This window comes from Delphinapterus leucas, chromosome 5, assembly GCF_059928025.1.
Source record: "Delphinapterus leucas isolate spDelLeu-1000000601 "Yukka" chromosome 5, BTC_Dleu_Yukka2, whole genome shotgun sequence".
NCBI lineage: Eukaryota > Metazoa > Chordata > Mammalia > Artiodactyla > Monodontidae > Delphinapterus > Delphinapterus leucas.
In genome coordinates this window covers 37,775,523-37,798,614 of record NC_143133.1, presented here as the reverse complement: position 1 = coordinate 37,798,614, position 23,092 = coordinate 37,775,523, and the positions used below count along the sequence as shown (strand labels likewise).

General features: G+C 48.1%; 1 protein-coding gene across 1 annotated transcript in view; it reads left to right on the top strand.

Moving 5' to 3' along the window:
* The window catches only part of SLC2A9 (solute carrier family 2 member 9), a 210,231-nt gene that overhangs the window by 73,951 nt on the left and 113,188 nt on the right, over positions 1-23,092 (top strand). Inside the window, 1 exon segment of the mRNA XM_089911655.1 lies at positions 3,862-4,007. Within this exon segment, the coding sequence (XP_089767781.1) occupies positions 3,862-4,007 (146 nt within the window).

The window sequence follows — 23,092 nt, the reverse complement described above, 5'->3', positions numbered from 1 at the left end:
TGTCATACTTAAATCTTCAAATTTAAGTTTATATTCAGTGAAACGCTTAGTTTTGGACTGGACTCAAATTTTTCTGCAACCCCATAGAAAAATGCAATTATCCAGTTGTCCCTAGAGTATTTCCTGCAACATCTTTGAGTGCCCTTAGACAATATTTTCCCTCAATCCCTTCTGCTTTGTATGGGCTAAAATGCTACTTCTGGAACTGGACTCTAGGAGGAATCTGGAAATTAGGCTAGCTCTGTGTGAGGGAGCCTATCCCCAGTTGCTCCTTTCATTGCATCAGGCCACGTACCCTGAGGAAGCGGAAGACTGTAAAGTGGTTCTGGAAGTTGTGAACTGCTCGGTAGATTGGAACTGTTGTTGATGTTTTAGATGAGAGGCACTCTGCCCTCTGTGCACTTGGAGTCTGCAGCCCCTGTAGGACTAGCCTTTGAGGCCTGTTCCCATAGACCACAGTTATAACCGCACCAGCCTGCCCATCTGCAACTCCCAACCACTGGCGACCCCAGCAACCTCACCTTTACCGCAGCCTTGGTTAAATAAATAACGGTAGAGTGAAAGTGCCTTGGGGACCCAATAGACTTTGATCAAGCACATGTGCTGGGTCCGGTGCTGTTCTCCGAAGGAAATTTTCTGTGGCTGGAAGTGGGGAAACAGACAATATACAAGTGCAGGTGACCCTTGAACGTGGTGGTTAGCGGTGCCGACCCTCAGTGCAGTCGAAAATTCACGCGCAACTTTACAGTCGACCCTCCATGCATGTGGTTCTGCATCTGCGAATTCAACATCGGATTGTGTGGCACTGTCGTACGTATTTAGTGAAAAAAAATGTGAGTATAAGTGGACCTGCATGGTTCAAAGCCATGCTGTTCAAGGGTCCCCTGTAAATACCGAACAAGATACTTTCAAAAAGCACTGAGTGCCATGAGGAACATAAGACAGGATGGAGAGATAAGGAGTGACGGGGAGGGATTGATTTTGACAGGTGAAGGCCTCCATGAGGAGGTATGGCAGTTTTCTATGGCTGCTGTCACCAAAAACCACAACTGGGGGGGCTGAAAACAACAGAAATTATGCTCTCAGAGTTCTGGAGGCCAGAAGCCCAAAATCAAGGTATCTGCAGGGTTGGTCCCTTCTGGCGGCTCTGAAGGAAAATCTGTTTCATGCCTCTCCTGGCTTCTGGTGCTGCCGGGAAGCCTTGGCATTCCCTGGCTTGTGGCAGCATCACTCCAATCTCTGTCTCCATCTTCACGTGCCCCTCTTCCCTCTGTGTCTCCCTGTGTCTTATCATCTTATAAGGACACCAGTCATTGGGTTTAGGGCCCACCCTAATCCAGTGTGACCTCACCTTAACCTGATTCCATCTGCAAAGGACCCGTTGGGTCATATTAGTTCCCGTTAGCGGGAGGTAGTGAGGCTGAGCTGAGACGGGAAGGACAGTGGGGCGTCAGCCTGTGGAGCTGTGAGGACAGAGGACTCGGGATAAACAGAACAACAAAGGCTGATATCCCACGACCAGAATGAGCCTGGAGTGTCCGGTAAATCGTAAGGCTGGGGCACCTGGGGTGGGGGAAGAATGGCAGGATACGGGGTCACAGGTCAAGAGGGGCCACTCAGGTGTGTGGGATGCTTGGTGCAGCAACACGAGCCCAGGGTAATCAACCATCCTCATTTGCCCGGAACTCAGGGGCTTCCCGGGACCCAGAATTTTCAGAGCTAAAGCCAGGATGGTCCCTGGCAAACTGGGATGAGTTGGTCATCCTACAGCCGGCTACCTCCTCATGGCTCACCACTGGTTTAGCCAGCAGCATCTCATTTTTGCCCGAAATTTCACAATGGGCAAGGAAGAAGAGTCTCCATTAATTGACAGTGTCCTGTGTGCCTTTCACCCTGCTAAGCGTTCTCCAGGGATTCAGTCTGCGCAGGCGCCCTGGAAGGAGGCGTTCTTACTGTGCCAACCGTATGCCACGCCCATTACCACGACCATGCCTCCTCTTTCCTACCAGCCGTATCATTTCCTTAATAGCTTTTCATGAGATGATGATGATAACTATCCCCAGAGGGTAGGGGGAGTGTCAGGGTGAGGACCTAACAGTTTTCCAAGTGTCCATCAAGTGACCAAAAGTGAGCCAGGTGCTTTATATGTAGTAATTTTATTCCCACTGAAACAGGAATAGACAGCAATTATGACCCTTCTTTCATAGATGGGTAGGCGGAGGCTAGGAGAAGCTAACTAACTTGATCAAGGTCACCTAGTGAGGAAAGCAGGGCTCTGGGACTTGAATCCTGCACCTTCCTCTCTATTCCACTGCCCCCTAAGCAACAAGGTGCCACATTGATCCGTGGCCACTTGATTTTTCCATGAGGCCAGATGCTCTCAATATGTGTGTTTGGGATAAAAATTCAGATAGCATCTGGTTTATGTTGCAGCTTTGGAGATAATTCCTGTCTCTTTGCACCTTAAGCGTGTTTCCCTTGTGTGCTGAACCAGAAAAAGTTATCCTGGGCTGAGATGCAATGAATGAGATGCTCAGCTTATAAATTGGGCAGCACATTCCCTTCACTATTTCTTTTTAGGAAGGGCTTCCCTGAATGCTAGAAACTGGGGTGAATCCAGCTTAAGATGAAACACATCGATTGGTGCCTAAAGTGTGTCGGGAACTGTGCTCTAACCTCTAGGCATCAGGAGGCCAGGGCAGGAAAGAAATTTTTGATTGCCCAAACAATCTGGTGAAAGATTAGAAGACAATAATAGTTAGTGCTAGTAATGCTGACTTGTACGCTGAGTGAAGCACTGAGCAAATCTCAATTAACTCAATTAACATAGCAATCCTATGAAGTCAGACTCAGTTCTTATCCCCAACTTGTAGATAGAGAAACTGAGGCTGAGAGAGGCTAACTCTCTCATCCCAAGTCCTCAACTTTTGTAAGTTGCAGGGATTTGACCCAGGAAGCAGTGTCACTCAGAGTGTAATAAGCAAGCCACGAATCTGCCTGGGATAAGTGCATTTGTAGACCTTCATGGGTCTATAAAGGGTCTTAAGAACAACCCTGCCCCGAAATGAGTAGAAAACAAAGTTTCCTGAACCTGACAAGGCCTCATGATATTTTTAACTAACAGAACCTCTATGAGTGCAGAGTATTATGTTTTATGAGACATATTTATAACTATTACTTTTTAAATAGAAATATCAGTCATAAGCCTTTGAACGCATAAATTTATCTCAAAGGTTATAAGACCCTATGTGAGTGACGTCGTCTATAAAATGCTGTACAATGGGTTTAACAGTATCTGCCATAACTGAGTTCCATGATTTACCTAAGGAGGTGCCGTTAGCTGGCAGGAAAGTTCAAGTTCTAGAATCAGAGACCTGATCTACTGGGCAAATAATCTCTTGGAGTATTTTTGGATGTCCCTTGGTGATTTGGGAAAGTTACTCAACCTCTCTGTGCCTCGGTTTTCTCATATTTAGAATGGGGATAATGATAGTACATTTACTTCAGAGGGTTGTTATTTAAAATAGATACGTTAATATATGTAAAGAGAGAAGGAAGATCCCTGCTACTTGGTAGGCACTATGTGCGTTGGTTATTATTATCACCACCGTCACCGTCACCACCAGCATCACTACCATCAGCTACTACCATTTCCCCTCCTATGAAATCCACCTCCCAGCCATACTCTATGGAGTAAATAATAAAGTGCATGTTAAAATGTTGACAATTTGTGCAGAGTGCTGGGAATGGTGTTGTGGCTACAGCACTATTTTTGTCAAGCACGGAACAGAGGGAGGTGCCATGACCAGAGTCTTCCTTGAAGAAGACAGCTCTCTCACTGCTGCCATGCTTCCTTCATAGGCATCGCCCTCAGTGTGCTCCCCATGTACCTGAGCGAGATCTCACCCAAGGAGATCCGCGGCTCTCTGGGGCAGGTGACCGCCATCTTCATCTGCATTGGCGTGTTCACGGGGCAGCTGCTGGGCCTTCCTGAGCTGCTGGGAAAGGTAAGTGTGGCTCCCCAGCCATCCACGTCCGTTCTCACTTCATGTCACCATCTCTGCTCCCCACGTCCCTTGCCAGACGAAGGGTAGTCAGAGGTGAGCCCTTCCTCCAAAAGCTTGTCCCTATGTCCTAGAATTCTTGAGCATTCAAGCCTTTTGCTTATTATTGGACAAAAGTTGTTGAGTTTCTTTGATTGGGTTTGATTTTTTTTTTTAGAAAATTAAAAATATACAAAAAATTCAAACCTTACAGAATGTTCAAATCCGCCCACCCAATAGCTATTGTTAACAACTCAATAATTTTCATTTAGGCTTTTTTCTTTGCTTATCTAAACTTATATGTACATAGTTTTGTTTTGTTTTTTAATGGAATCATGCCATATACATTGTTCTGTTACTTGCCGTCTTCATTTAATATATTTTGGGCATCTTTCCAAGATGTTTGGCTTCGCTCTACCTCACTCTTGAGCCTTTCTTTCCCACATTAATATGTAATTGCACAGTCTTCTGTTGTTGGCTTTCTGTTTTGGAAACAGGAAGGCCTGACTTTAAATCCCAGTACAGGCATGTACTTGCTGTGTGGCCTCGGCAAGGAGGAACACCTCACCCACGTAAAGTCAGTTTTAAAAATTGCTGCGTTTTCAATAAAATCACTCATTTCATTGAAACATTCAGATATGCACACAAATATACATACAACTATGTAAGTTTTAACATCCTCATGTCTGTTCTTTATATCTTCTCTCTTAACTTAATTTGATTTTGCTTTCTCTCTCTCTCTCTTTTTTTTTTTTTTCTGTTTTTTCGTTTTTTTGGCCACACTGCAGGGCTTGTGGGATCTCATTTCCCCGACCGGGGATTGAACCCAGGCCACGGAAGTGAAAGCGCTGAATCCTAACCACTAGATCACCAGGGAACCCCCTGCTGTCTCCCTTTTTAAATAACATGTCCAAAGGGTTGCCTCTAATTTTGCTATTTGAAAGACTAAACTCTGTTATCCATTTTATTGCTTTCCAATTTTAATTTCTGCCTATTCATTATTATTCATACATTTTTTTCCTTGAACATAGATTTGCCAACATTCCCAAAATTTTAGTATGCCACTTTCTCAATGTTATTTTTCTAAATAATTTGTCATTTTGATTCCATATTGGGAACAATTAATTAGAATAATGTTTTCAATTCCCAAACAGATGTGACTTTGTTCTTGTCACTGACTGCCAGTTTATTTTGCTGTGTAAAGAGAAAGTAATCCATAAATTCCTCCCTTGGGGAACACGTTAAGGTTACTCTGGCCAGTTTGCAGTCACCTTTTAGAAGTATCCCATGTTTGCTCAAGGACGGTAGCTTTTTCTTGGCACATTGTAACACAGAGAATTGGTAATACAAAATGACTATGATGTCATCACAACAATTATTGTTAATCTACAAAATGCTAAGGAAAAATTTCACATGAGATTAAAAAGAGGAGAGAAAATGTGATTCTATCATAGACAAATGAACTCCAAAGGGCAGGGCACAGAGCAGCCCAGTTGTAGCTGCAGCATCAAGTCACGGGCATGCGGGTTCTGGTGCCAGACTGCCTGGGTCTGCCTTCCAGCCCCCCCACCACGCGCTGTGGGACTTTGAGTAAAGTTTCTGAACCTCTCTGAGCCGTTTCCTTACCTATCAATGAGATTACAATGGCATCTCTCTCATGGAGGTTTCTTGTAAGGCTTGAAGAAGGAAACAGATGTCAAGCATTTGGAACAGTACCTGGAGCTGGTGGTAAATAGATGTCAGCCAATATCTCATTTAATTCATGTAGCAGCCCTTGGAAATAAATATTATTACTTTCTATGTTAGAGATTAAAGGTTCAGGCTCAGAGAGGTTTAATAATTACCCCAAATGGCTACAGCAAGAAGGCAGTGGAGCCTGATTGGAGCCTGAGCTTCCTGGCTTTGAAGCCATGACCTCTGTGCTGTAGGACGTGCAGAGCGGGACTTGCAGATGGGGAGCACAGGGAGGCAGCCCCAAAGTTTAGAGTCCTGGCACAGGAAGTCAGGCAGACCAGTCCTCTTCGGTCTCATATGTTTCTCATGTGGCCCCAGCCCCTGAGCTCGTGAGAACACTTCTTTTCTGTGAGCTTTTCATCTTGAACTCTGTCCTTCGTTCAAGCCCAGGAAGAAAAATCTGTTTGATTTTTATAAAAATATAAGACACGTATTCATCCACGTTAAAGTGGATCCAAACAGCCCAACACCACTTTCACCTGGTGAGAATCTTCTTTATTTCTCCAGTGACTTAGAAATCACATCTTTTCCCTTTGAAATGAAGAATCTCATTTGGGGCACGCCTCAGATGTTTTCTATAGCCGGAGAAAACATGCTGGTGGGTCGGGAGCAGCCACACGATGAATCTCCTTTGATGGAAAATAGGAAAAAAACAAAAAAATTAGAGGGGCTTCCCTGGTGGCGCAGTGGTTGGGAGTGCGCCTGCCGATGTGGGGGACACGGGTTCATGCCCTGGTCTGGGAAGATCGCACATGCCACGGAGCGGCTGGGCCTGTGAGCCATGGCCGCTGAGCCTGCGCGTCCGGAGCCTGTGCTCCGCAACGGGAGAGGCCACAACAGTGAGAGGCCCGCGTACGGCCAAAAAAAAAAAAAATTAGAGACTGTCCCCTCCGCATCCTTGCTGCCACTTCAGAGGTCCTCACAGGGTGATGTCCAATCTCCTTCAGACAACCTTCCGAGCTCTGAATTTTCTCTTTTAGATAATTCAGCCTTTCTAATGGGGCAGTGTGAGTCCTGTTAGCTCCCTGTGTCGGCTATAATTGAGTCTTCCTCTCCAACAGTAGGAAAAAGAATTCTGTTCTGTGTGGGAAGGGCTCTGGCATCTATCAAGTGTTAGAGCTCATGTCTGAAAATTGCAATTTTTAAGGTTGATTTAGTGACCACTTCCAGCTGTAGTCAGAGGGCTGCTGTGCAGATATCCTTAAAGTGTGATCTGTGCCCCCCACCGATTCCTGCTGAATCTGAAACTCTGGGGGTGCAACTTAGCAATCTGTGTCTTAAGAGGCTCCCCCACCGGGGAATCTGATGCCTACTCAGTTTTGAGAACTCCAGGGAGAGTGATTCAGAGCAAGGACCCTGGGACCAATGCCTGGGTTAGGATCCTGGCTCTACTACCTACTAGCTATGTGGCTTTAGACACCGATAACCTCTGTGCATCTTTGTTAGTAAAATGGCAATAAGTGTGCACAGCTCACTGAGTTCTTGTGAGAATTAGATGCAATGATACACTTACAGTTCTTAGGACTCACTCCCTAAATATTAGCTCCATTTGGCTTCACTCCATATAAGGCATATGCTGGACCCCTCACCGCCTCACCTCTTTCCTGTGAACCATCAGAGTTAGCTGTTCCCACCTCAGTCTTCCTCAAATGACAATCCTCTCTTAAGAGACTTGCTTTGCTCTGCTACAGAGTCAAGTGCTCATCCACGTGATGATCTTTCCCAAGCACAGAGGTCAGAGGTCTCAGTTCTTTGTATCATCATAGATCTGACAGTGGGGTCCGTGACACTGAGATGCTCCCTAGGTGTGGAGGGAATGCACAAACTTTCCTTGACCTTGGAATGATGAAGAAAACCCCAATTCATGAATTTTCTAATGTCTTTTTGCTCCTGAGAGCACAAGCAAAGCCCCGTGCTCATCAGCCGTGATGTGTGTGGGCAGGCATAAGGCCACCGAGTGCTGTGCTGTGGCTCTGGGCTGTCCCCTCTCCTGACCTCGAGCTCCTCATTCCTAAAAGGAGGGGCCTACATGAAAGTCGCTCCAAGGCTCCTGTCTGCTCTAGCTGCTGTGTGATGGCTAATGCCGTGGGTGGCGCGTGCCCCTGGGCTGGGGGCGCTTCAGCTCGGCCTGTATCTCAGTTTGCAGGCAAGGAAGGTTGAAGGGATACAAAGGTACATTTAATTGATCTTGAAGTCATGCCATCGGGAATTTTAAAGACAGTCTCTGAAGCTTGCCTGAACTTTGCCGTCTTGTCTTTGAGACAGCTTCAGGGAAAAACGGTTAGCCCAGCTGCCCTCTGAGTAGGCGGCCTGGCGTGGGTGTTGGAAAGAGAGAGTTTCCTGAGCCCCAAGAAGGAAGAGGTGGGTGGCTCTGGAGGTTTGCTTGGTCCTAAGTGTGCTGCCCTGTGACTCACATGGCCCCAGCAGCCAGACTTGTATGCCTCAGAGGGAAACCTTGAAGGCAGAACAGTTCAGCAAATGTCAGGCAGAGAGCAGGGTCATTGCATCCTCAGACCTGGGCCCTGAGCTCCAAAAGTTCACATTTGCTGTGGGCCTCTTCCACATGTTAACTCATGGAATCCATGCAACCACCCTATGGGTTAGGTACCGTCGCTATCATCTCCATTTCACAGATGAGGACACTGAGGCAGAGAGAAATTTACAAATGTGCTCAAGGTCACACAGGCAGCGAGCTGCAAAGCTGGGATTTGAATGCAGGGTGCTAGAATCCCTGCTGTTTTGGCCTTGGCCTTTCTCAGGCAGAACCCAGCTCAATAGAAGTGCTTATAACAAAATGCTCCCTGCCCACAGCCAGGTCTTATTGTCTGTGGTCCAGTATAACACGTTCTCTTCACACAAATGCTTCTGAACAGCAAAGGTACACCCTTATCACCTCCAGAAGTTTGGCCGTTTTATCATCATCCCCGCCTCATGAGGCTCTTGGAAAGACAAGATGGATCTGAAATGCCTTGTGATCTACATATTGCTGGACAGGTGTCCAAAGAGATTACATCACGTGCAGTCTCCAGCACTCTTTGTGCAATGGCTCATTCTACCTGGGGGCACTGTCATCATTAGACCCATTTCTCAGATGAGGAGAGCAAGTCTCAGGGATATTCAGTGCCTGATTCTGGGCTGCATGGCTGCAGAGGAGGACGGTACCCTCAGCCCCTGGCCACCCGGCCCAGCCCCATCCAGTGCACTCTGTAGCGGCCACTGTCTCTTGGAAATAGGTCCTGAGCCATCTCATGCAGGCCCCTCACCACCCTGGGATGGGGGGAACCTTACAGGTAAGATCTGAAGTGACGCCAGGAGGCTGAGCCTCCAAGATGGCAGCTCAATCCCATCCTGATCTTTGATTTGCCCGACTGTCTAGTGCAAGTCACTCAGTGCCTCTGAGCCCCAGTCCCCCCATTTGGAGACCAGGGGTCAGGGATGATCCTTCATTCACACAGCAAAGGAGGAGATGAAAGGGTGGAGCAGGAGACCTAGAATTTGCAAGCAGTGGGCTTCATCCACATCATCTCACTTAAATTTCATCTCAACCTGGGAAATAGGTTCTGTCATCATCCCATTTTACAGGTTGGAAAATGGAGACTCAGGGGAAACCTTGCCCAGAGCTATCTGGCCGGTGATCTTGGACATGATTTAAACTTGGGGAGGCATTACGAATGTTTTATCATATGTGAGACCCTCAAGCACACTGCTCAGTCCTTCCCTTCATCTCTGTGAGGACAGGCGTGTCCAATTCACCTGTCATCCTTGGGGCATGTACCCTTTACCCAGAAGACTCGCAGAAGATGTTATTGAATAAATGGGTAAAAGCTCCACCCCCATTTCTGAAGGAGCTGTCCTGTTTCAGGAACCGTGCTGAGCTCTTCACTGGCATTGTCTGATGTGATCCCCACAACACACAGCAATCCTCTAGGACCTGACTTCTATTATTATACCCGTTTTGCAGATGAGCAAACTGAGTCCCACAGGAAGTTGGAGAACTTGCCCATGGCCACCCACTAGCCAGGGAGTCTGGCCCAGACCCTTGCTCATATCGCCCTGTACGTCTGTAACCAAAACAGTGCAGCCCAGGACTCTCACTTGACAGGGAGCTACTGCCCAAGACCCGAGCAGAAAGTCTGGGGCACTCCGTGGCGCTTCGCCCAGATCCAGACTGTGGTCGGGTGCCCTCTAGTGTCTGCAGCCTGCAGGAGCCCAGGCCCCCATTTGGCCTATTGGTGATGTATTCATTCATTCAACAAACATTTATTGAGCACCTACTGTGTGCCTGGCACTGTTCTAGGCTCTATCCAGCAGTGAACAAAACAGACAAGGACCTCTGACCTCCTGAACCTTGCAGTTTGGTGGAGGACATAGATCAGAGGCAGATACATATTTGAAGTCAGTCAGCAATGAATGCTGTGAAGCAGAACAAAGCGGAAGGAGGGAGAGGGTGGCGAGGGAGGCTATTTTAGACAGGTTCTAGGCAGGCAGGGTCAGGGGGAGAGGCCTCTGGGGCTGAGATGCATGTGAAGCATGGGAGCAGCAGCAGGGGCGGATTGCTGGGGGAAGAGTCCTAGCGCTTTCCCAGAGATGCCTCTCCGGTAACCCTCACCCAGCCTGGCTTCTTCCCACCCCCTGCTGGTCCTGTCCATCTCCCACCAAGTCTCCAACTGATGCAGCGCCTCTCCCTCCCCCACCACTGCCCCTAAATTCAGGCACTCCTCACTTCTCCTCTGGACCACTCCAGGAGACTTGCATCTGTAATTTCTACCTCATATAGCCATATAATTCTGACTAACTCAAATCAACCAGCATTTATTGAGGAGACACAATGCACCAGACCTCACAGAGATGAGACAGGCAAAGTCCCTGCCTGCAAGGAACTCGCTGCTAGAGGGGCAGATGGAAGGGACCACAGACAGTGGCGTTCCATGCAGAAAGCCCAAGGGTGGAAAGACCACCAGAGCAGCCCTAAGGCAGCAGGGGACGCCCAGGGAAGCCTTTCTGGAGAGGGTGGTATCCACCTTAAGGATAAGGGGACAATTAAGTAGCCAGGTGGTAGAAGGGAGACACCAGTCCAGGTAGAGCAAATGGCCAGTGGAAAAACAAAAATAAAAATAAGAAGATTGAGAGAGAGCTAGGCACATTTGGAAGCAGAGTGGCTCAATAAGAGTGCCACAGGTTGAATGAATGACAACATGAATGAGTTAAGGCAGTGAGATATTAGCATTGCTTTAAAAATCCAGCCCCATATCCTTGGTGTGCAGAGAATGGAGGGTACTCAGAGGCAGAGGGGATGGGAGCATGCACATAGGTGCAGCCTAGCTTCTTACAGATGAGGAAGCAGCACCCGAGGGGGAGGGGTGCCATGCTTGTTCATTGGTGGGTTCAGCAAAGAGCCGCCAGGGGTGTCCGTGTCCAGGGAAGGGGCACCAGATAGCTGACAGAGACTCCAAGGGGGACAGAGCACCCAAGGAGGAGGGACAGTGGCTGATGAAATTAGATGGGAGCCCCGGATTGTGGGTAAGCTGGCCTTTAACTCCTAGACTTCCCGCTCGTGTCTGAAAGGTGAGTTTCATACACTCAACCCAGACACAAAGTCACAGGCTCAGCATAGCAGATCTAATCGCAGACACACTCTTCAATTAGGATGGGCAACTTGTGTTGGCTCAGGACCACAGCAAAGGGAAAAAAGAAGCAACATCTCTTGGCTCCCAACCACGTACCAGGCCCACGCTAGGATATCGCAGCTGTCAACCTCACAGCAACCCTGCAAAATAAGTGTTAATTACTCTTCTCATGCGATTCCAGAGAGAACAAGTAATTTGCTTAAGGCCCCAGAGCTAGTAAGTAGAAGAACCAGAACTGAACTTGGGTCTAATTCTGAAGCTGAGTGGGGCTGTGAAAGGCCCAAGGTTATGGCCCAAATTTGTGACCCAAAGTCTTGGAGCTCATTGGTAACTAGGCTGGTACCTGACCACTGGCAGTCACACCTTCCATATCCCCAGAATCCAGGTCATCCATAGGAAAGTCCAAATCATAGGCCGTCCTTGTGCTTCTGTGAGCCTCAGAACAAACCACATTTCTTTTTTTTTTTTTGCGGTACACGGGCCTCTCACTGTTGTGGCCTCTCCCTCTGCGGAGCACAGGCTCCAGACACGCAGGCTCAGCGGCCATGACTCACGCGCGCAGCCGCTCTGCGGCATGTGGGATCTTCCCGGACCGGGGCACGAACCTGTGTCCCCTGCATCGGCAGGCGGACTCTCAACCACTGCACCACCAGAGAAGCCCCAAACCACATTTCTTTGTCTTCCTTTCTTGAGCTCCATTTGGAGGACACTGATCTGATCACAGATGAGCCACAATGAGGATTTGTAGCAGGAGGTGACAGACGAAGCCCTGGTATGACTGGATCTGAACAATGAGACCCAGAAACCAGGATGATTCAGCTAGAACACAGGAGCCTGACGAAGGGGTTCATAATGAGCTTCAAGTTCAGGCAGCATTATTTAGAAAAGAATGCTGGTTACCTAATTCCCTCGGGAAAGAGAACAGTGATCTCTATAAACGTATTGTCAGAGAAATTGGACTGCTCAGGTTAAGAGCACAGAGCTGGGTACCACACTGCCTGGGGTGGGTGTATCACTCTGCCATTTATAAGACGCATGACTATGAATGCATTACTTAACTTCTTCGTGCCTTTGTTTTCTCATCTGTCAACTGGGAATGAAGGCAGGGGTGTTGTGAGGGTGAAATCGAGTTACTCTGTATGAAGCACTCAGCAAATTCACACGTGCTCAGTGTCAGCCTGTCACTGTAGGTTGGCCTGGGGAGGCACTCTGCAGGTCAACAACCTTCAAACATTGCATGGATTTCTCTCTCTATAATGAGGAAGGGACAAAGTTGATTTCATGGAAAATTTTGCTGCAGGACTTTTAACCCCTCTCTCCACCTCTCCAGCCTCGGTTTCCTTATCTGTAAAATGGGAATAATAGCTACTGACCTTACTTTCCCATAAGATTGCTCGAGAACCAAGCAAAGCAGAAGGCACTCAAACCCCTTGAAAAGCAGAAACATGTTGTAGGAAGCGGGTAGGGAGCTGGCGTTTCTTGAAAGGTGACCCTGCGCAGGTCACTTCACTCACGTGTGGCACTTGGGACAACTTTCTGAGAGGTGAGTGTTACGCCCTGGGAAGGTAATTTCAGTATTATTTCTAAGACAGGAAAATGCGAGGGTAATCATACAGCGATGTTCTTGAGGTGTCTTTTGTTGTTGAAGTCAGAGTCAGACCATGAATATGTACAGTAAGTCCCCTACATACGAACAAGTTCCATTCCGAGAGCATGTTCATAAGTCCAACAAAGTTAGCCTAGGGACCCAACTAACACAATTGGCTACACTGTACCAGCTATATCACCGCTGATTTTACGCTTGCTTCCAGACATCCTGGGCTTGAAATAAAGACACTGCACTACTGTACTCTATACAGCACTGTACGGTAAAGTACGCAGAAGCACAACCACTTGTAGAGGATGCACACAGGTGACAGTGTATGCCAGACACGTGAACTAACTTACGTGATAGGACATGCAAACACACGTTCGCATCTTTGAAAGTTCGCAACTTGAAGGTTCGTATGTAGGGGACTTACTGTACCTGAATCAGTGATTCTAAAACAACACATTTGCTGCAATGACCTGAGCGTCTTAGCGTCTGGGTTGTACCCTGTGGGGTCAGGTGGTGTTGACTTCTGCAAGATCTGGAGTGGAGATGGTGAGAGACTGACCCATCATAAGGTGGTGTAGTATGGGGCAGACACAGCTGGGGACATGGTCCCCACCCCAGGGCTCCGTTAGCTGCAGCCAGCAGGGTCCCCCCTCTGGAAGATGGCTGTGGGGACATCGAGGTCATGGGTTCCATGGACTTTCATTGACCGGTGCTGTGAGACCCAGCTTGTGACAAGTAACAAGCAAGGTGCATTCAACCCTTTTACAAAGCATCCCTTCGGAAGGTGACTGTTTCTCCCTCGCTGAATGGCTGATGCACGGACCTGCCCCTCACCCTGGTGGAATCCGTTTTGGTAACCGCATGAGCCACTGGAGCTGAGCTCGAGTGATCTCTGATGAGCTCTGTACAGAACTTTCTACAGAGGAGCAGGATTGGTTCAGCCTAATATCACCTGCATATAAATTCACTATCTAGCTAGCAGCTGCCGCGAGGGAAGGCGATGGGTGTTGCCTCGCACTGAGACCCACGTGGTATCAGGAATAATGTCACAAAAAGAGCCCCGTGCACAGTTCAGAAGAGCCACGCTCTTATTCAACTCTGTCCCCCAATTTCTCACGTGAGCTTGCCTCAGCTACTTAACCTTTGTGGGTCTCATTTTTCTCTTCTATAGACTGCAAATTATAATCATACCTCATAGGGGACTATTATTTATGCTACTTTAGCCCTTTAATAGGATACCATGTAGGGAAGTTTTAGCTTTTATATATATGTGGTGTGTGTGTGTGTGTGTGTGTATTTAGTACTTTAAAAGCAGGGGTGTGTGTTATTTCAGGAGTCTCTATCTTACCTGCAGCATGGCTTACCTATGCCATTCATCTTACTCAACACATATTCAGTCAAGAAGCATTTACTGAACACCTGCCAAGTGCCAGGCATTGGGAAGAAACATAAAAGAACATGGCAGGGGGCGGCCCTGAGAAGCTCAGTCTAGTCGGAGAGACATACCCATAAAGAAATACATGCTATACAGGTAACAAGTGCTTTCATGGGATTCTGTAGCAGCAAGAGATGTCATCCAGAGGAGGAAATGCCAAAACTGTGAGGATACGTAGATGTTCTGTGGATAAGGGCAGGCGTTCCTGGGAGAGGATGCAGCAGGTGCAAAGGCACAGCATCATGAAGTCAGCTTGTTAGGCTCAGGGGCGCCCTCGGGTTGGCAGGACCAGAGCAGAGCAGCAGAGGGCTCCTCTGTCTAGCCAGTGGCAAGGCTGGAATCCTGGAAGGGTGCTTATAAAACAGGGCTTTGTATTCCAGGCGAAGAGATTTGAACTTGATCGTGAGGGCAGTAGGGAACTGCTGAAAGTTTTAGACAGAGAAGTAGCTTAGAACGTCAGATTCACATTTTAGAAGGATCACTCTGAGGCTGTGAGGGGAAAGAAAAGAATGCAGTAGGATTTCGGGACAGTTAAGATGCTGTTGTCAGAATCCAGGCAAAACGTTGTAAGAAACTCCCCTAAGGCAAATGCTAGCAAGGTAGAAAAGGAAGAGGTGCACAAGACAGAGATTTCAGAAACAGAGCCAATAGGATTATATGCCGATAGGCAGCAGATCGGATGGCAGTGGGAGGCCTGTGAGTTAAAGGCAGGAATGGAGGTGATGTCGGGTTTCTTAATTGAATTTCTGGACAGGTGGTGATAGCCCCAACTGTGGTCCAGGGACAGGCATGTGTGGGCTGGGAGGTGGGGGACACCATGCAGAGATTATGGAACCCAAGGGTTATCAGTGGAGCTGTCCCCTAGGCAACTGGAAATGTGAGTTAGGGGCCCCAGTAAGAGGTGTGGCCCGGATGTGGAGGTTTGGAGTCATGGCCCCATACATGTGTCTTAGGTTGGGTTCCCCAGGGAAGAGACACTGAGATGGAGATTTGTGAGCAGGAAGTTGATTGGGGAGTGTTCTCAGATCAACACCTGTCAGGCAGTAAAGGAAGCAGGACTCAGCAGAGGGAGAGGGTGAGCTGCCCTCAGTCGCAACAGAGGCCTCAGCCCGCAGGGAGCTTTGGACCTGGGAGGACCCATCAGAGATGCACCACTTTTAGGCAGGGGAGGAGAGGCCTTTGTGCCTCCACATCAGCCAGCCACTGGGTGCAGCTTGCTGCTAAGGAGGCATGAGTTGCCTTGTGGAAGAAGCATCCTTCAAGGGCATGTGAGGGAGGGAGGGCGGGGACCCACCTGCTCTCCCATAGCCGACAACACTCCTGGCAGCTGGGGGATGAGCCCCTCAGTTCTGCGCTACACACCACTGTCTGCCACAGGTGGAGGTGAGGCCCTAGGTTCTCAACTGGTTGCCGCTGGAGCCACCTGGACAGCTTGAACAACCCAGCGCCCAGGCCACACCCCCAGGCCAATTAACCCCAAATCTCCAAGTGTGGGAGACCGTGGGCATCAGCAGTTCTCAAAATCCCCCAGGTGATTCCAATGTGCAGCCAAGTCTAAGAACCACTGCCCTGGGGGAAGTGATGGAGATGAACAGAAAAGAGGGTTGGGCTCAAATCCCTGGGAAGGTGCTCAAAGAAACTGGAGAAGAACCAGGAGAGAGGTGTCCTGGAAGGTAACAGGCAGTGGATTCCAGAAAGAAGTGCTCCCCTGCAGCAAGAACCCATGTGGCACCATGCCTGAGGGAGAGGGTGACCCAGCTGCTCTAAAATATACCTGGGATTTGGCTTTAATTGGGCATTGTAAGGTGACAGACACAGAGACACTGCCTTTGAAAGAAGAGTTTATTATTCACAGTCCCCTTGTGAAGGTGCACAGCACCCCATGCAGGGCCACACGAGGAAGCACCAGGGTGTTTCAGGAGGCAGAAGGAGAGAGGGCAGGGCGTGGCCCAGAGCCTTTATTGTGGCTTCTGTGGGAAGGAATGGGGGAGGCAAGCTTGGGAAAGCTCAGGATGACATAGTTTGAATAATTTCAGGTGGTCCCAGGGCTACAGGGGCTGTCTCTACTTGTCTGGTACCTGGCCCTGGGGCGATTTAGGGCAGGGGGCATATTGACTTGGTGCGTCAGAGTTAAATAGAGGAAGTGGTTGGTGTGGGCTCTGGATTGGTTGGTTTGTATGTTAAAGGCATGCTCCCAGGCAAGTTGTTTGCTAGGAATTAACTAGCCTGGGAGGGGGAGTCTCTCCAGGATCAGTAAGGCTCCAAGATATCAAATCATCATAAAACATAGGAAATAAAAAGCAAGGTTAATAACCAGCCCCGAGGGCCCTCAGCTTGGAGGTCAGAGTGGGCTGGATTTCAGCCTCAACTCACCCCCTGGGGGCACTGGGCACAACGTTCACAGTACACAGTAGCCTTGACCTTGGATTCCTTGGGGCTGCAGAGGAGATGACTCTTCAGAAGAGAGAGAAAACAAGATGCAAACTCTCAGGTCAGGGAAACTGCAGTGGGAGGGGGCTTGATCCCAGGGATGGAACTCTCCAGAATTCCTGTGAAAATGCTCACAAGGAAGGAACATCAGCTATAAACGTCCTGCCAGCCCCAGGGACCTGACCTAGTTCTTTACCTCTTCCATCCTTGTGGGGAGGGGGGTGGTCAGACGCTGGGTAGAAGCTGGGGGAGGGCAGGGGGAGGAAGAAAAATGAACCTCAAACATCTACCTCCCACCCCCACCTCTTTCCACTGCAGACTCCAGCTCGATGCAAGCTTGGACTGGCAGGGGGAGGGGGGTGGAAAATTCGTCATTCATTCAGGTTGATTTTGAAACTGTGACTCTGGGACCATCTAAGACCCCTGAGATGGGGTGGGGAAGGGCACCCTCAGTGATTACATTTTGAATGAATGTAGGAGACAAAAACCAAGGTTGTGACTCGAAGACACCATGAACTCTATGTTTTTAAACTTTGTTGCAGTTACATTTGTAAAGTATCCAGCATGGAGCTTGACACTTGGAGAGCTGGATGAATGTTAGCCTTGAGTCTAATGAATGGGATCTTAAATATGAAGACATATAAAAAAAAATAGCCCATTTCATCCCCCAAATAGCCTTGTGAGGGAGATCTCCTTCCTCCCCTTCTCACCTCCAGTAGCATGGAGCTCGGCGGCCTTGGGAGCCTGTCCTGGCAGTGGCAGGAGTGGCCACCAGCATCACCTTCCCGTCTCCACTTGACTGGGGGGCGATGGCACGATGTGATGTCCTTAAATTAGAACCTGACTTGGGATAAGATCAATGATTCCGACTCTACTTAAAAGTTTTTGCTATCTCATCATGGTCCAGGAGGGTTTTATGTATGGAAAGGCCTGAGGTCATCTATAGCTTGGGGGAAATAGGACCTAGAAGTCTATTTTAAAAAAGGGAGCCTTGCAGATGAAAGAGGAAGATAACTGAGTTATCGCAAGACCCACTCACCTGAGAGAGAGTGAAAATCATCTCGGCAGACAAGACTCCATTTTTCTTCCCTCCCAAATAAAATAAGCAAGTGTAAGGGCTCTGACCTCATGCTTTACTGAACACAACAGGCTCTAACTGGCACCACAGGGACTCATCTGAGAGTCACTCTCCGTAGCACTTAGCGGTCCCATGTTAGGTGGGTCATACTGTTACCAAAAGTGGGGTCTGGCTGCTCGCCCCTCAAAAGCCAATAAAGAGGCAAGTTGGTGGAAAGGAAAGTTTGCTTTATTTCAGCTGCCGGCAACCGGGGGTTGGCAGGGGGAGGGCGGACTCCTGTCCAAAAGCTGACTCACCGCCCCCCTCCACAATCGGGGGCAAGAGCTCTTATAGGTGGAGGGAGGGGGCTACATGCAGAAGCAGCAGAGTCAGCTCCGACGGTCATCTTGAAATTGGTCACATGGTGGTCTGATCAACGTCATCTTGACTGTTTTAGCTACAGTTAATCTTCAGTTCCGGGGCTGGTTTGTTCCCATTTCTTTGAGTCCAGTTCTTGGAATTGTGGCAATTTATGTCATGGCTACAGTCTGGTCATCATGTAGTTAACTTCTTCCACCTGGTGAGGGTTTTAGTATCTATAAGACAGCTCACAGGATATGGCTCAGAGTATTATTTATAGCCCTTGAATAGAAACTAAAGGGCCCTGACTATGCTTAATGACTAAACTATTATTATTTAGTCCTGTTGGACTGTTTTCTTTTGTTTCTGCATTTTCTCACTTCTCTGATTAAACTTATTCTTTGGCTAAAGTTTTTCCACAGACAAAAGGCAGGTGGAGAACATAGTGCTGGGGTCAAGGACCATAGGGTCCTTCTCCATTTCAATACATGATTTTTTAAAACATGCCTTTTTGTTTGAATAGCTCCTGAGAAAGAAATGCAGGGCTTCCCTGGTGGCGCAGTGGTTGGGAGTCCGCCTGCCGATGCAGGGGACACGGGTTCGTGCCCTGGTCCGGGAAGATCCCACATGCCGCGGAGTGGCTGGGCCCGTGAGCCATGGCCGCTGAGCCTGCGCGTCCAGAGCCTGTGCTCTGCAACGGGAGAGGCCGCAACAGTGAGAGGCCCGCGTACCGCAAAAAAAAAAAAAAAAAAAAAAAGAAATGCAAATGGCAGGGCTCTTTGCAACAGCAATGGTATGTAAGAAGCCCCTTCCCACGCTCCTGTGTTTCTCCAGTAGGTATTTATTGAACAACTACTATGTGCCAGGCATGCTCTCTGCCCTCAGGCAGCAAGAAGTCTAAACTGTAGTGGGAAATGCTGAGACCTCGGCTCGGTGCTAGGACCAGGTACACAGGATCATCTTTGAGGACCACTGGAGGCTGATGGACGAGGTCAGATCCCCTGGGTCTGGTGGCCTCATGGTCCCTCCCTGGTCACTGAGGCACCTGTGACCAGGCTTCAAGGATCAAAACTCAGGTTCTGGGGTCTGAGACCTGGCGTTCAGTCGGGGCTCTGTGACCAGTTGGAGCCCTGATGAGTCATTTAGCCTCTCTATGCTGTGGTGACTATTTCTGTAAACTGGGCATCATCATGGGCTCCATCTCGGTGGACAGCTGTGAAGATGCAAAGAGATAGTCTATGTGATGAACTTTTCACGGTGTTTGGTAGTAAAAACTGCTCTTTCCTGTGGAATGCTAGTGTGTGGATTCCTAGGCTGAACACTTTATACATCTATTAAATCATTTAACACCCCCCACAATGACCAATGTATAGGCATAAGTATTATCCTCATTTTACAGATGAGAAAACTGAGGCATGAGCAGTTAGGTCACTTGCCCAAGGCCACAGAGAGTGGGAGAGAGGCAGCGTTCAAATCCAGAAAGCCTGCTCAGGATCTGTGGCCAGGCTGCAGGTCACTGCTCATAAGTGTTCACGATAGTTATTACGTCGTTGGCAGATCAGACGTATTCATTCATTGTTATAAATGCTTAAAGCGCTTGGTGCAGCCATCCATAGAAGAAAGGCATTGTGGCCATTTGTATTATTATTTGGGTGGGTCACATGGCATAATATGGCTGAAACAGTCTACTTAAAATGATCAACGACCCACATACCCACTCGTACTTTTCTTGGTAGAAGATGGGCAATAATTACTCCTAAATACAACATCTCTCCCTATGACTGCCTAACATCTCTGGGAAACCTCTAAACACTCACTGGAAAGAGCCAAGTTCACGTACTCTGCTGTTGGCTAAGCTCAGTGCCTTGGGAGTAAACTGTTGCCCGAGCTCCACTCTGAACATTCCCGCTGTTCTTCCTCCCCGGTCCAGACACCGTCAGCACCCCAAGCTGGGGCTCACCCACCCTGGGGTCAGTAGCATCAGTTTTTCTCCAGAGATGGAGCCCAGATCACAGCTACCAAAGTGATCACCGTTAGGAAAGATTGCATTTAAGATGCTGTGGATCACAGGCCGTACTGGGCTTCTCAGTAATACTGGGAATCCATTCAATGTACTCACAGACTGCATGATTCCAGAAATACTGAATTGTAGATTCGGGGAAAAAGGGGGTGTCCATCTCAGTTCAAAGGCCCCTGGTTGTTCTCAGAGCCAGGTCCAAGTGCCATGGAATAGCAGCAAAGCCACCCATGACCCAGCCTCCACCCAAGCTCCCATGTCTCCAGCATCCCCTGGTCCTACATTTCCTCTACAGTTGTTGTTCTCAATGATCCTGGGTGGATCATGCCTCGGCACATCCGTACTTGCTGTTCCTATTCCAAGAGTACCCTTCCAGCTCCTCTCTTCCTTCCACCCAGTGGCAGCTCCAAGGTTGCCACCCCTGGGAGGGGCCTCTCTAATTTGATGCTGTGGGAAAAGCTCGGGCTTGATTCCCACGTGTGCAGTTGCTGGCTGGAGGCCTCAGCACAGATATTACATTGTCTCCACATCTCTCAAGTGCAAATAGCACCAGCTGCTGGAAGGTCAAAAGACACAATCATGTGATGAGCTCACACCATGCCTGGCACATAGTAGGAGCTTAATTGGGTTGATTCCCTTGTCTTTTTCCCCTAGCTTTCTGGTTTTGCTCTTACTGAGACAGTAGCCAAACCCTAAGAGAAAACAAAATAAACACACACACACCAAAAAAGATGTAGTGAAAATTCTACTACTTGTATGTCATTTTTTTATTCCATGATCTTTTTTTAAAAATTAAGATATAACTCACATACCATAAAATTCATCATTTAAAAGTGGTTTTTAGTATATTTGCAAAGTTGTGCAACCATCACTCCTTTCTAATTCCAGAATATTTTCATTACCCCTGTTGATGAAAAATTAATCAGTCGATCTAAGAAAGAAATGGAAAATTTTATTCGAGCCAAATTTGAGGATTATAACCCAGGAAGATCACCTCAGAAAGCTCCAAGAACTGTTGCACCTGTTAGAAATGAAGGCAGAGTTATATAAGTTTTTTGACACAGAGGGGTGTACATTCAATGACGTATTATTGACCATTTACACAATCCAGATCCAAGTGTCATCATGGCCCCTTCCAAGGCCAGGAAGGAATGTTATCTTTAAGGAGCTGTCTTGTTGATGCAAGGAGACTGTTCCTCTTTATGGCTGAGCAGGTATTGCTGCTGATGGGGGAGGTTTGGTGGATGCATAATGCAGATACACAGTGCACAGTAGAGGGCAGAGGAGCCAAAGGGCAGGGACAATTTTTTATTTAAATTTTTTCTTGTCTTGCCATAAAATATGAATTTTTTTCACACCCCAAAAGGTAACCCTCAGCATTCCCTCTCCACTACCAGCCCCTCAGGGCCACTTGCCTGATATGCAGCAAAGCCAGTGTACTGCACCGGGTTGTGGTGAAGGAGAGTACAGCATTTATTGCAGGGCACCAAGCAAGGACAACCGGCACTTCCTGCTCAAAAGACCCGAACTCCCAGATGGCTTTCAGGGAAGGGTTTTTAAAGACATTGTGAGGGAGGGGGTCGCAGGGTGCCCGATCAGCTTGTATTCAATTCTCTGATTGGCTGATGGTGAGGCAACAGGATGATGGTTCAGGAATCTAGATGTCGGTCTTCTGGCTCCAACCAGCCTGGGGGTCTATAAGTTGATGGTCACTCTGGGGTCTGCCTGCTGATGGTCAGCAGTTTCCATCTAGTGGTGAAACCGTGTACCTCAGATTGGGACTTGAACCCACAGTCTTTTAATTGAGATCACGCACCTGGTCTCAGGACTTAATGAAGCTCAGGTTCTTGATGTTTCATTGCAGACAGAATTCAGTGAGAGACAAAGTGATCTGTAAGAAGTGGATTTATTTAGAGAGAAGCACACTCCACAGACAGAATGTGGACCATCTCAAAAGGCGAGAAGCCTCAAAATATGGCTTGGTTAGTTTTTATGGACTGGGTAATTTCATAGGCTAATGAGTGGGAGGATTATTCCAATTATTTTAGGGGGAGGGGCGGGGCTTTCCAGGAACTGGGCCACCGCCCACTTTTTGGCCTTTTATGGTTGGCCTCAGAACTGTCATGGCGTCATGGGTGTGTCATTTAGCAAGCTAATGTATTACAATGAGTGTATAATGAGGCTTAAGGAACACCGGAAGTTGAATCTTCCGCCATCTTGGACCTAGTTGGTTCTAACCAGTTTTTGTCATATCCTATGGTGGCAGGAAACCACGCATCTTGTAGACAGTGGGGGTCCATGGGCAGACAAAGAAAAGCAGGAAGCTCCAGACTGACAGGAAACCATACCTTTGGGGTGATAAGTGTCCTGGAAGCAGACAAAGAAAGATGAGGCAATTCGGGAATCTCTTGTGTCCAAATGTAACCTGCTGTTCATTATGCTCTCATTACAATAAAATTAGCCTTGCAGGTAAGTACCCATCATGCACCGACACCGTGACACTTCTGATCTAAGCTAAATAAGGACAAACACCCCTCCTCCCCTTGGGAAGATGGAGCTGGGATGAAAATCAATGAATACAACCCCCAAACTCCTCCTTCCCCAGGGAATATTCTACGCCTTCATTTGTATACCCTGGCTTGCCAAAGAAGGCCAGGACAGCAGCTCACCTGTCTGCCCCTCTCTGAGAGCGTATTGTTGCTTAAATAAATTCTCACGTTACTTTCTTAACTTCCCTGCCTTGTCTCCGAATTCTTCTGCAGCGAGACAAGAACCTTAAATTCACCGGGAAC